General features: G+C 36.6%; 1 protein-coding gene across 1 annotated transcript in view; it reads left to right on the plus strand.

The window, feature by feature from the left end:
• TNPO1 (transportin 1) overlaps positions 1 to 13,935 on the plus strand; it is a 59,496-nt gene that overhangs the window by 26,091 nt on the left and 19,470 nt on the right. The window contains exons 4-11 of the mRNA XM_069881129.1: positions 1,178 to 1,284; positions 2,402 to 2,535; positions 4,852 to 4,933; positions 5,539 to 5,661; positions 7,721 to 7,839; positions 10,268 to 10,328; positions 10,956 to 11,124; positions 13,565 to 13,717. Of these exons, the coding sequence (XP_069737230.1) occupies positions 1,178 to 1,284; positions 2,402 to 2,535; positions 4,852 to 4,933; positions 5,539 to 5,661; positions 7,721 to 7,839; positions 10,268 to 10,328; positions 10,956 to 11,124; positions 13,565 to 13,717 (948 nt within the window). The remainder of the gene's footprint in view (positions 1 to 1,177; positions 1,285 to 2,401; positions 2,536 to 4,851; positions 4,934 to 5,538; positions 5,662 to 7,720; positions 7,840 to 10,267; positions 10,329 to 10,955; positions 11,125 to 13,564; positions 13,718 to 13,935) is intronic.

Raw genomic sequence — 13,935 nt, forward strand, 5'->3', positions numbered from 1 at the left:
GGACCAAAATATTCAGGAGAAATGCAATCTTTAAGATTCCATAGATCTCTATAGGATTTTGGGAGACTTTTCTATTCAGTTGCAGTTACTAAGAGAACTGGATACAAACTATTTCTGGAGCCATAAAATTGTGTTGTACCTATGTGTTCATTTTTGCCCTTTGTGTGTTCTCCAGCCTATAGCATCAAAGCAAGCATGATGCAAAGTATCTTCTACTTACTTTGTGTCTTGTCCAGAATATCCTTTGCTCTATGATGTTGCCCTCTGTTTTTGTGTATTTAAACAAAAAATTTTAACATTCAATTGTAAAGAAAAGTGATATATTGTGATTAGCTCAATGAAAAGCTTAGGAAAACTTTTTTCATGGTTTGTCACTTCAATGGTTACTAGTTGTAGTATCAATTTCTTCTGTATTCATAGTCATTAGAAATAACTCTTGAGTAGCGTAACAGTTTATACTACCTATTTCAATTTGTCTTGTGGCCAAATGGCCTCATACAAACTCAGTCTTAGTTTCTACACAGCCTTCCATGTTTTGGTCACCTCATTAGTTTTTCCTGCGATCCTTGGATGTACTGGAAACAGAATTAGTGACTTTTTGGGCTGACCTGTCTCTTTGCTGGATCTTAATCAGCCAAGTCCTACAGCTGATTACTGTATGACCTGTGACTGTATGACTGGATAAGTGTGTAAACTCTTAGTAGGTGTCTCTGCCTTAGCATGTGTCCTTAATGTTTTGTGTAAACACAATAAAGTTGCGAACACGTAACTTGCCTCTGAGTTGTAAGTTTATTGGATGACAGATTCCCCATTCATGTTTTGTATCATAATAAAAAAGAGGTTACTTGAGGTGGGTACTATATTTACTGGGAGTCCAGATTTGTACACTGTTTAATAAATTCAGAGCCAAAGCTGCCTTGTAGTGTTTGGGCATGATTATTCCCTTAAGTGTTACTTTTGTGCTTGATTTTTTTGTGGTAGCAGGGAGGAGGAACCCACCTTTGCATTTCAAAGCCCTTCAAATACTATTTGTAAATATATGCACTTCCTCTTGTTCTGCTTGCCAGTTCTTAACAAGAAATTTCTTAACTCCTTAATCTGTAAGAGGAGAAAAATTAATATGAAACATATGAAGAAATGGAAGATGTCATTTCTTTCATCCCTCTGATTCCATTAGGCATTCTGATAACAACAATTGCCTCAAAGGGGGAATTACAGAATTGGCCTGAACTCTTACCAAAGCTGTGCAGCCTGTTGGATTCCGAAGATTACAATACCTGTGAGGTAAGGAGAGTTACAGAAAACTGAAAGATTATCATCTGAATTTTATTATTTTTATTTCCCTTCATAGACACTATGTGCGTTTCTAGTAGTGTCTGTGCATGTATACATGCACATATTTTCTTGGAGAAGAGTGGCTCAAGTTTGATGCATTTTCTTCTCTCTGCATTCCATGTTCTTACTCTTCAAATAAATTTGTTTTCTTTGCATAAAAGCAGAATAAGACTGCAGATGGGTAGTTGTAGCGTCTCAGCGAAAAAGTGTCCTGAAGTTACCACTCTGTGATACCTAATGTTTTGGGCAGCACCAGCATCATCAAGTTGACCCTGAATTTTCTTTTACTTAAAAAGTAATGGTCATTCTTGAAACTTAGTCTGGAGAAGCAATTTCTCATTACTGTATCAGGGTTAAATTAACTGTTTTGTTCAGTGCATCTGAAGGAAAATTAATAAATACCAACTTAACTGCTCTAAACTATGAAGAGGAGAAAAAGCTTTGTCTCTCTAAAAAAAGAAAACAATCTGTGATTACACAATTCTAATTACTTGATACTGTCTTGATACACACTTGAAAGTGTGTGAAGCATTCTGTTTAAAATAATTCTCAGAGGTGGGGTAATGGCCTAGGATGCTGTACTGTTATGTAGTGTTTTAGTGCTGCTTTCTCAAGGAAAAGAAAAAAACACTTGAAAATGAAACTCAAATTGACCATCACATTGAGTTTTGTTTTGCCCCATAGCAAACAATGAAAGGAAATAACAATTATATATGTAATTAAATAGGTACTTCTGCATCTGGACATTTATTTCTCGAATAAGAATCAGCTTTTAAGCATTTTTAAAAATATGGTTGAATAGGTGAGCATTGAATGCCAAAATTAAAATTACCACTTATCTATTACTGACTTGCCCTGCTTGAGAGCTTACAGATGCCAGTAAAAAAGAAGCCTTTAAGGATGTTTCAGTTTAACTCCATATTTAGTTAGCTGCATTTACTGTGTTGATTAGTTACATTTACTCTGTTGTGCGGAAATTACCTGTTCAGAACAAAATCTTATGTTTTAAAGTTTTACTTCCCTCAGAATGTGAAAGAAGATGTTTTAATGGAGTTTTTTTTAACAGGGTGCTTTTGGAGCTCTTCAGAAGATATGTGAAGATTCTGCTGAAATTTTAGATAGTGATGTATTGGACCGACCACTCAATATCATGATACCCAAGTTCTTGCAATTCTTCAAGCACAGCAGTCCAAAAATAAGGTAGGTTTAGGTGTTGTACTGCAGTTACCTTTTAAAATTGTATTTTCATGAGGAGCAAGGATGCTATTATCTGGATCAGTTTAAAATGTGTTCAGTATTTGTAAGTGATCCTGTAGTGACCCACAGAGGTGCCATGCATCAGTAATTTCCATGTTTATCTGCTTAGTTAATACAACAGTTTTACCTCTTTATCTATTCTTCAAATGTATAAAAAATAATGATTTTTAAAATCAAACTGTTTCTTTTAGATTTTTGCACGTTACTATGAAAAATTCAGTGTTATTGAAACGTAATATTTTGATTAGAAAGAATGATTTTAAATTAATTTTGTAATGACCAGCAATAGGGGAGTCAAAATCCTTTTGTGGACGATAAATTCTTGATTCTTGCAGAATTTTTTTTCTGTTTTAACCTAATCAGAAATTAGAAGGCTCTTTTATCTTTCAGCTGAATCAAATTCAATGGGTTCATCATCTTTTTACTGTGAAACTGTATTAATCTATCCAAAGTAACAGTAGTATAGGATAGAAGAAAAATTCCAGAATTAAATTGTTTCTGGTGATATTTATTGCAAAGAACAGTAGCTTTTCCCCTGAAGTGAGCCAACAGTGTACCTCTACCACAAAGAAGGCTAATGCTATCCTAGGGTGGAGTGTTGCCAAGTGGTCAAGGATTCTGGCGAGGGCAAGAGAAACATGGCCACGCTGGAGAGAGTCCAGTAAAGGATCATAGACCTGATGAAGAGTCTAAAGCATCTCTTCTATGAGAAAAGATTGTGAAAGCTGAGTCTGGGCAGGACTCATCCATATATATAAATACCTGAAGGGAGAAGACAGGACCAGTCTCTTTCTAGCAGTGCCCAGTGAAAAAACCACCTCTAATAAGCACAAACTGAAACACAGAAGGTTCCTTCGGAACATCAGGAAATGCGTTTTACTATGAGAGTGCCCAAGCACTGGCACAGGTTGCCCACAGAGGTGGTGGGGTTTCAGTCTTTAGAGATATTCAGAAGCCATCTGGATGTGATCCTAAGCAAGCCCAGATAACCTCCAGAGGTCCCTTTCAACCTCAGCAGTTTTGTGATTCTCTGATTCTGTGAAATGTCTTTTTTAAGTCCTGCTTTGAAATTTACATTGAAAGATTCTACACCTTGAAGGTCACAGTTATTTACTGCCAACAGCAGTAGATGGTGAAGACTAAGAGGGAGGGCGTAACTCAGAATATATCATGGTAGGATTCAAGTAAGATTTAGAAATTCACCTAAAATAAATGCGCACTTAGAAAAATACATAACAAAACACGAAACTTGCTCTTGTGGAAGGGTAAGCTTAACACTTCTCTGGAGCTGAGAGAGATTGAGAAAAACATGCTTTTTCTTTAGAACATTATACTGTCTTTTAGATTTTTCCTGTGCTGCAATGGTTGTGTCTTTGATACTGTTAAACCTGTTTCAGTTTTAAAGCAGACCACCTGCTGGTCCACAGCCTGATTTCAGTACATAGTGCTAAAGTATGAAAGCTATTATTAGTGTCAGTAAAATACTTTATGTTTAAATCTATCAAAAGAAAATTTTGAGTGATGTTTTATGAAACAAGTCTTTCAAGACATGTCTGAACAGAGTAGAATTTTAGAGTTACGTTAGTAAAAATATTTTAATGCATCTTGAAAGGCGTTAATAGGTAGTTTTGCCTTATGCTTTTGCTTATGGGATTTTTTTATCTCTGAGAATGAAAAAGACCTGTCAGTAATGGCTTTGCATGAAACAGAATAGAACCATGTGCTTCATTTTTTAGTATAGTTCTACATCAGATGGCTTAGTACGTATCCTCCTACAAGTGTGTGTTTATTCCAGGCTAGAGCTATATTGATGTATACTTGGTCTCACTAAATAACGAAAATATTGAAAAGGTAGTGGGATGCTTAACAGTGAAGAAAGGTATGCTAGAATTTCTCCATGCTGACTTGTGTGGAATTGTTAATATCTGAGAAAGCCCATAATCATAATATACTAAAAAAAAAAACCATCCTTATATACCGTTTGGAACAAACAAGTGTAGCTCTCCTCCTCTAGTTCTTATTTACAGAGTACTTTGTTCTTAAATGTTTATTAAATATATCAGAGTATAAGATGGTAGTTAAAATATTGTTTAGTAGTTTTGCATGCCAATACTGTAAACGTGCAGATTTGTTCCCTCTTGCTTCAAGATGATGTTTGGACAATGTAATTTGCTGCGTAATGGCTTTGATGCCTGTGTACGGTTTAGAAAGATCTTTTTAACTGATGAAAAATGTATGTTTTAACTATTCCACTTACAGGTCTCATGCTGTTGCATGCGTCAATCAATTCATCATCAGCAGAACTCAAGCTCTTATGTTGCACATAGATTCTTTTATTGAGGTGGGTTTGCATTCTGCCTGGGGCATTAAGTCAAATTGCCTATGAGATTTATCAGGAGTTTTGAGTTAAAATTTACAACTACCTCTACCCTCAGACTCTCCATGTCCGGTTGTTCATTCTTAGCCTCAGTCCCCACTGACTGAAGTTCATTCTGTGCTGAAAGTTGATTAGTCTAATAACTCTCCAAGCCCAGAAAATAGTATTTTGAAAGTTGCTTCCTCTTCATAAGTAGAGGAAGCTCTTGTTGTATAAAGGTGTAAGTGTAATGACAGCAGTTTATGACTTACCTGTGATGGAAAGTGCAGTCTCTGAATACTGCTTCAGAACATGTATTAGAAGAATGGTGTTAACAACCCAGGAAATACTGTTCTTGTGCCAGTGCTTATATTACACAGTGTTTTGATTATGTATACGGTACACATTGAGAGTGTGAAAAGTTCTATTGCTAAACCATATGCTTTTAAGAAGTAAAACAGTATTCTGAGGTGTGGAGTGGGAGAGTACAGAAGTACATATCTGTCTGCTTTAGTTTGCCATTAATACAAATTTAAAGGTAACTTGAATTAAATGAACTAGGCTCTTCAACTGGTCTTACTTTCCAACAGAATCTTTTTGCATTGGCTGGTGATGAGGAGCCGGAAGTACGCAAAAATGTTTGCCGTGCCCTGGTAATGTTACTAGAAGTTCGAATGGATCGCTTGCTTCCTCATATGATTAGCATAGTTGAGGTGAGTCTCATTTCTCAGATTTGTTTGGGGTTGCAGAAATACTACCAAAAAAAAAACATTAATAACAACAGTTATGTTACTCTCATGCTTGCCTACTCTCCTTTTCCTTCAAAACTGAGATTGTGAAACTTCATTCTTACCTAATTGCCAGCTGAAAGTTGTGTTTGACAGACACTGCGTATGGCAGTTGTTTATTCTTCATTTAAGTTAATTGATCCTGAAATGGCAGAATCAGCTATACTACGGAGTAGCCAGACAATGCCTGACTCCAAGTGAGAAGGTCATGTTGTGATCTAGTGCTAAGAGCTTATACTGCTACAGTTTATAAAACTGTCACTTTTTTTTTTGATGTGTTGACCATAACAAGGATAAGGCATGCTATTTTAAATAGCTGCGGTGCTGTTTCGGCTATTAATGACCCAACTTCCATTGCATTCAGTTGCAACAACTTCTTAGGTCCTTTGCCATTCTGGATTATGTCATGTGTGTATATATATGTGTGTGTATATATATATAATATATAGATACACATGTGTATATAACTGGTGTCGTTTATGTCATTTGTTAGGTCCTTTGCCATTCTGCATTAGTGCAGACTCATCTACCAGAGGATAAATCATCTCAGTTTGTAGGTGGCATTTGCATTTGCTATTTGCCAGACTGGATATATAGTTAAGATCATAGTGCTGCTTATGCAGACAAGTGGAGCATAACTCAGTGTCAGATTCCATACAGACTTTGTCCAAACAATACAAAAATGATGTTACAGGCATTAGACACACATCAAGTAGACGTGACTTTCAACAGTGTTGGCCTACTGTCTCAACTCCCTCTATGTTGTCACCAGTCTTGGCATATATTCTCAATATAATATAGGACAAGCAAGGATTGTTGGTACTTGGTGATGGGGTTTGTTTGATTGAGAGACTTGAGGGGTTTTCGAGACAAAATAAAGCTTTGGAGGTGATATTGTCAAGAAGCGATAACTTCTCTGACTCTTCACCCTCCTAAGAACTCTGGACTTCGTAGGTAGAAAAGGTCTTTTTCAGTTTTGGACTTACTCTGCACTGTTACGGGTTTTCTCAGTTTTGTATACATCCTGGTACGTGCAAAGATTATACCCCAGGACTGACTAGTGTTCAGTGTTCAGATAAACCAGGTTTTGAGCCCTTGAGGCTTTAATGTCTTCAGGCTGAATGTTACTGGCTTCTTTAAGTAAACAAAAGTCTTAACAGAGAGAAACTTCTATCTGTGTGATGTATTTTATACTTCCGGAGAATCACTTTTTAAGTAGTTAAGATACTAATGATTCAGTCGTGATTCTAAGAAGGTTGTGGCAGGTATCATGCTTTTGAAGCAGACAGGTTTAGTTTTAACTTTCTTGCCAAGTCCCTGGAGTGTACAGAAATGGCTGAGTTTGGGTTTCATTGGGGTTTATGAGCACACACGTTAAGGCAAGCAGAAGTGAATGGTTTATAGTTTTCTGACCGTGAACTTGATGACAGGATATGTCAGGAGTAGACCAACCTAACAACTCAATTATTAGATTGCACTTCTGTGCTTACAGAGCATATTTATTCAAGCACATGGCTGTTAAGATCTTCCTTAGTAGAAAACCTCATTTTACATGCTCTTGCTTTATCTAGATCAAGACATGTCCCTTACAGCTCAAACGATTTGTTCCTGTTAGTGTTTAGTGTATCCCACTATTCTTTTCTTGATGGTTTGATTCAAGACTAACATTGTTTATGTTACAGAGTAAAAAAAAAACCTGTACTGAATAATCTTCCTGTGCTATATTGCAATTCATTGTGACACACCAACTATTCGCATTTCCTAAAGTAGGTGGAACTTAGCATTAAGAAAGAAGTCTCTTACCTTATTCTCACAATGGCCATAAGTAGTCTCTTGTGTCTGTTTCTTCCCATCACCTCAAAGAGACAGAATTGCTATGGTAACGCAGCCTGGTTTTGCAAACACACTTTGCAGTGTTGGTAGTTTCTTTTAGACACTAAAACTTCTATCTAATACAAGTAATTTTTTTTTTTGTATTGTGTAGTACATGCTTCAAAGGACCCAGGACCAAGATGAAAATGTGGCTTTAGAGGCTTGCGAGTTTTGGTTGACATTGGCTGAACAGCCGATTTGTAAAGATGTATTATGTCGTCATCTTACCAAGTAAGTATTAAGAATTACAGCTCCTATTTATTTTGAAATAGTCATCTTTAAACTTTCGGTGACTTGTTTCTGGTTGCTGTTGTAGAGACTGTATCTAGCTTGCATTATGCTTAGAAGATTTTTGCTGTAGCTTGTTCTTGTATATAGTAAAAACGGCTGTAGCACAGAGTTTGTTGAAAAGAGAGTATTTCAGATACAGTGACATCCAGAAGCAGCCTAAACTGTGTCACTGTGGTGCTTTACCTCAAGCTTAACAGACTTTTGAATTTCACATGGATATAAAGGTGTGCTCACATGCACTTAAGCTGAGACATGTCCACATGACATTACTTCAAATATCTGGTGTCTGTGAACATGTCTCGACTCCTGATGATGTTGGCATCTGTGCAATGTTTCTATGTGCATAGATAGGCCGAAGGTTCCCTCTTTATTTATAAAGAACATAACAAAACAGCATGACATCAGTTGGATTTAGGAATCAATTTTGTATCAATTGCTATTGCAAGTTAAACTTGAGGAAAGCACATACAATGTGTTGCTTCATATTTCTGCAGCCTGATTTCTGTTTCAAAAGCTTTTTTTTGTGAGTTTTAAAAAGTTATCCTGTGCCTCAAAATGTAGCTGTTTGATTGAATGGAATTGAATCATCCTCTTAAAGACTTAAACATCCACATGTCTGCAACAGTGCTTGTAACTTGTTTCTAGGCTTCTCTGAAGTCTGTTGCAATAGGAAATTAATTCTTCGGTGTTCCCAGTGATTTTTTTGTCTTTATATATGCATGGAGGGTTTTGAAAACTACTATGGCAGTTCTCTCAAGGTGTTGATTGGAAGAAAAGTATCACACAGAGAGGAGATGCATTCTTGTCAGCAAAAATAAGCATTATGGTTATGAAGCGATTAAAAATTAGCAAAGTATCAATTATCGTAAGCACTTAAAAAGTAGAGAATATAGTTTAAAACACCTGCTGTAGCAGTGGAGGGCTAGGAGTTGCAAACAGGAAAACCAATGTTTAGAGAAATAATTTTTAAGTTTTAAAATGGTTTTACTTGATTCCTACTCTTAGAGCTCAGAAGACAAAAGAATAATAGCACATTTCTTGAATCTACCCACCCACTTCCAAACACATGTTATGTTTATACTGGAAATGATGGTAATTATTAACTAGTAGTTAATAACTACTAGTATTAAACATCTTTTGGCCTACGTGACCATTGACACTGCAACAGCATCATAGTCAATTTGTTTAAAAAAAGCTTTCAAATTTCTAGAAAGATGTAAGAATAATATTAGATTTCTCTCATGATATTTCAATATCATGATTTTGAAAGCAATTTATTTGTTGGTGAGTCCTTTTGACTAGGGTGCTGTATAAGTTTATCAATACTTGATGATAATCTTGAATTTTTTTATATTAAACTAAAAGTGGGACAAGATCTTCTAAAAACCTGTTCATGTGGTACCTAACATCTTGTTCTGTTTTGCTTCTGTAGGCTTTCTTAAAAAAAAATAGCTTTTGCATACTTCATGAAGTATGCTGCAGAAATTCCAGTGAATTGGTGATACTTTGTATTTCTTCGTTCTAAGTTCAAAATGTAATGTGCCATTGCAGTGTGTGAATATTATTGCTGGCATAGTACCTTCAAAAACAATACTCCTTGGCTACCGTGTGTAGACAGATTGAGTCTGCCACTGGTGCTCGGTCAGTCCATGTCATTATTAGCTTGATTTGGCTTGTAATGCATACTTTTATGTTGGGTTTGGGTTTTTTTTCTTTTGTGGAGAATATGTTCTGATATGAAGTATTTGACTTTTTTACTTTAGTACTTTTGTTTTCAGCTGTGTATCTGTACAGTTGGAGTCCTATAGCCATAAATAGTTTAATAACAAAGTAAATCCTAATACAGACTAGTAAAGATTTCTGCAATTTTGGGCACTTGTCTTACTGAAGTAATCACAAGAGGATTTGAAGGCCTAGTGTAGGTAGGCTTCCATCTTTAAGAGTAGTGAGGTAGAGTCTTAAGCCACAAGTAAATAAAGTGACGAGCGCTGTTTGTGAGAGCCAGCTTATTTATCCTGCATATTATGGGAGTTTGAATGTTCAGACTTAATTTCTGAAAGGCATTTCAGAATAAAACAGTCATATGGAAGAATGTCAATTTTTTTTAGGTTTCAAACTCAGTTATGCCATCTGGCTACCTCTAGTTAAAGTTCTTGGTTTGAAATCAACTCCTTTTCAGATTACAAAGTATTGATGAACCTTATGACATAGTGCTTGGTTTAGGTACTACCTCTTGTTATCAGGCTAAGGATGGGTTTTAGTTTGGATTGAGGGGTTTGAAGTTTACAATCAAAATTATGGCCCAGGCAACTGGGAACTGGCTTGCTTTTTTTGTGTTATTTTGACATATATCGATATTTCTTTGTAGGCTGATACCTGTGCTGGTAAATGGTATGAAATATTCAGAGATAGATATCATTCTGTTGAAGGTGAGTGTCAATTTATTTTACTTTTTAAGAATATCTTATTAACTTCTGACTTGTAAATAAGCCTAATTCAGATCAGAATGAGTGGATCTGTCCTGCCATCTGTTAAGTGGAGAATTAGTTTTCTGGGGCAAGGTGTGCTGTTCCAAGTACTAAATGCATCTGCTGCCATGTTTGGTGGAAAAAAAAATCTGCAGACTTCTCTGCTTTGCCCCTGTGTACCCAATTTAGCAGAGCTGGGATACTATTACACATCCAGTGCTGCAACAGCGCAGACTAAAGAAGTTTAGAGTTATTTCTAATGCCTTCTAGATTGAATACACAGCATTGTCTGTCACTACATTTTAGGATATGCCTGTGTACAACAATTCCTCTATTGTCTTTCTATTTCATTCCTATCAACAGTAATTTCTTAGCTTCTTTGTGCATGACCTTACTTTTCTTGCTTCTATCATCCTGTTGCTTTTCTGGTAAATGTGGCAGAGAATGCAGGAGCAATGGCACATTTAGTTAGCTGGGCAGCACAAGTGGGGTGTGAATCCTTATAAAATCTTGACCTAAAACGACATTCTTAACTTCTTCAAGCAATATTGTTGTATTAGATTATTTGACAAAGCATTTTGATGACAGGGGGATGTTGAAGAAGATGAAGCTATTCCAGATAGTGAACAGGACATAAGACCTCGTTTTCATCGTTCACGGACAGTGGCTCAGCAACACGAAGAAGATGGTATTGAAGATGATGAGGAGGAGGAGGATGAACTCGATGATGATGATACTATTTCTGACTGGAATCTAAGTAAGTCAAAATAATGTGTACAATGTCTTAAAATAGACCAACTTGCATAATACAAGAACCAGAGTAAAACCAGGACTTTATAGGAATACTAAGGCTTTGCTTTTGAATGCAAAAAAGAACTGTGTGCTGACATGATCAATGGAGGGAAAGTCTTTCTGGTCACACTTCAACTACATAACTGTATTGTCAAAAACTAGTATGCTTATTTCTTATTTCAAATATCACAGAATCATAGAATGGTTTGGGTTGGAAGTGACCTTAAAGGTCATCTAGTTTCACATCCCCTGCCATGGGCAGGGAAACCTCCTGCTAGATCAGGCTGCTTAAGGCCCCATCCAGCCTGGCCTTGAACACTTCCAGGTATGTGGCATCCACAGCTTCCCTGGGCAACCTGTGCCAGTGTCTCATCACCCTCACTGTGAAGAATTTCTTCCTAGTGCCTATTCAAAATCATACCCTCTCCAATTTATAGCCACTGCCCTTAGTCCTTTTACTACATGCCTTTGTTAAAAGTCCCTCTTCAGCTTTCTTGTATGCCCCCTTCAGGTACTGGAAGACAAGGCAGATTGAGCTGGAAATATACTGAAAATGTGGCAGATTGAGTTACAGACGTTTATGGGATGTAATTCAACCAATCTTTTGTACTTAAAATTTTAATTCTACAATGTAATGAAAATCACATATAATAACCTGTTTAACTGAAGGCTTTTTTTAAAAAAAAAAAAGTTCTTGCACATTGGTATCTGGAAGAAGGTTAATACTTTCTTCTACCTCATTCTTCCCTCTAAAATAGGTTTATGTGTTTTGGTTTGGGGTTGATTTTTTTTTTTTACCATGTGACCGTGCTAGTGCTGACAGCCATTACCACTAGTTCTTCTCTATGTGAGGAATTTGATTCTGAACAGAATGTAGTACCTTAGTCATGAAGATGAGAGTTAGCTGTGAAGAAACCACAGTTCTCTACCCTAAATATGGGTCATAGAACCTTTAGGCTAATAGACTATGTGGTAAGGAAAGAACACGCCACAAACTGTTTTTTAATCTCAGTGACATAAAATAGCTAATGAAATTCTGACAAATCTCCTTGCAAAGTATATTTAAGTCAGCCTCTGGAATAATGTTTTGAGATTCGGATGCATCCACCTAATTTTTTTCTTCTTCCAAAGGAACAAGTTTTCGTGGAAGGTGAAGGTACCTTTAGGGTTATGGTCAAACAGTTTTGAGATATATGTGAATTAAGATCGTTGTTGTTGTTATTGAAAATATGAGTGCAAATATACCTGTTTCCATAAAGCTTCTTTTTGAAAAAAGTGTAATTTTAGATTCATAATGCTGTTCTTGTCACTGCTGTGGATAAAGATTGATGAAATGACATTGAGTGCCCTGTGGTTTGCAGTTTTGAATAAGATAGTGAGGAAGCTAAAGCGTCTAGCAATGGTGGCCTGAAAGAGAGAGCAGAACAGTCAAGAAATCTGTATTGACATATACTATCTGGACTTGAAAGAATTTGGGTCATCAGAAAATCAGAATTGTGTGCCCTGTTCGTTATCCAGTGTTCTATATTTGACTTGCAGTTTGAACAGAGAGGAAGCATCAGTGCAGCCTGACAATTAGAAGCATGGCTTTACTGATGAGACCAGTTGGGTCCTTTATGACAGATTTAAGAAGGAACTGAGGTCGTAACAAACAAAGTGGTATATAAGTTCCGCAATACGAGCGTTCTTTGTAAATCGGTCTTAGCATTTTTTTTCTAGACGTGACAACGCTGCAGAAAATAAGCCCAGTAAGGATTTCTGAATCATGTTTTGAAGTTGTTCCTGATTTTTCTTTTATGACCATCTGCTTGCTAAAAACACGTGATTAAAACTTTGAAACAGATTTTGAGGTATTCCTTTTCATATTAGTGCATCACAGAGTAGGAGTAACGTATAAAAGCTCAGAGCAGAGCCAGCAAATTCCTTTCAGTCTCTAGAGTTGGATGATTTTGCCTTTTTTTACTTTGAGACATGGATTGTGTTTGAACAGTTTCTTTTGAATCAAATGCTAGTATTTCTAGGCCATTTCTCTGTTCTCCTTAGTTCCTTCAGTATATTATATTCATGTTTCAGGCCTTCTCTCTTCCTTAGTGTTAAACCATCCTGAAATCATGTAGTGTCTGCAGTTGCAATATAACAGTGTGGTTCCAGGCAGTGAGTGTTTTAATGTACCTAATGTAGAAGTCCTTTTGGCGGCTATTGAAATGCTGCAAAACTGGCTTTCTAAGAGCTGTGGGTTTGCACCAGAGCACAGTGGATCACTGTATACTGTAAGGAAATGGAAGTATCTTCCCTCCTAATGCCCTGAGACCCTAATGGCAGTCCAATGTTAAAATGAGGATTGTATTGCCTAACTACAACTACTTGTATAACAAGCAGAGATTAACACTGTTAATTCCTCTCAGGGAAATGTTCTGCTGCTGCTCTCGATGTCCTAGCCAATGTATTTCGTGATGAACTTCTGCCACACATCTTGCCCCTTTTGAAGGAATTGCTCTTCCATCCTGAATGGGTAGTTAAAGAATCTGGTATCCTTGTTCTTGGAGCAATTGCTGAAGGTAAGGCAACAGTGCATATCAGGTTACTGAATTTAATTGGTTCTAAAGCAGTTCTGTGCTTCTTTCCAGGTGAATTTACTTATGCAGACAAGTACATGTCCTTAGCTGGTTTGGTTTTGGTAATTAATATCTACATCTGCTAGCTGGTAACTCTAGTCATTCGATCTTTGCATGTTTGGGAGGCTGAATAGATTAGATAACGTTTTTTAAAACCCTTT

This window comes from Phaenicophaeus curvirostris, chromosome Z (assembly GCF_032191515.1).
Source record: "Phaenicophaeus curvirostris isolate KB17595 chromosome Z, BPBGC_Pcur_1.0, whole genome shotgun sequence".
NCBI classification, from domain to species: Eukaryota; Metazoa; Chordata; class Aves; order Cuculiformes; family Cuculidae; genus Phaenicophaeus; species Phaenicophaeus curvirostris.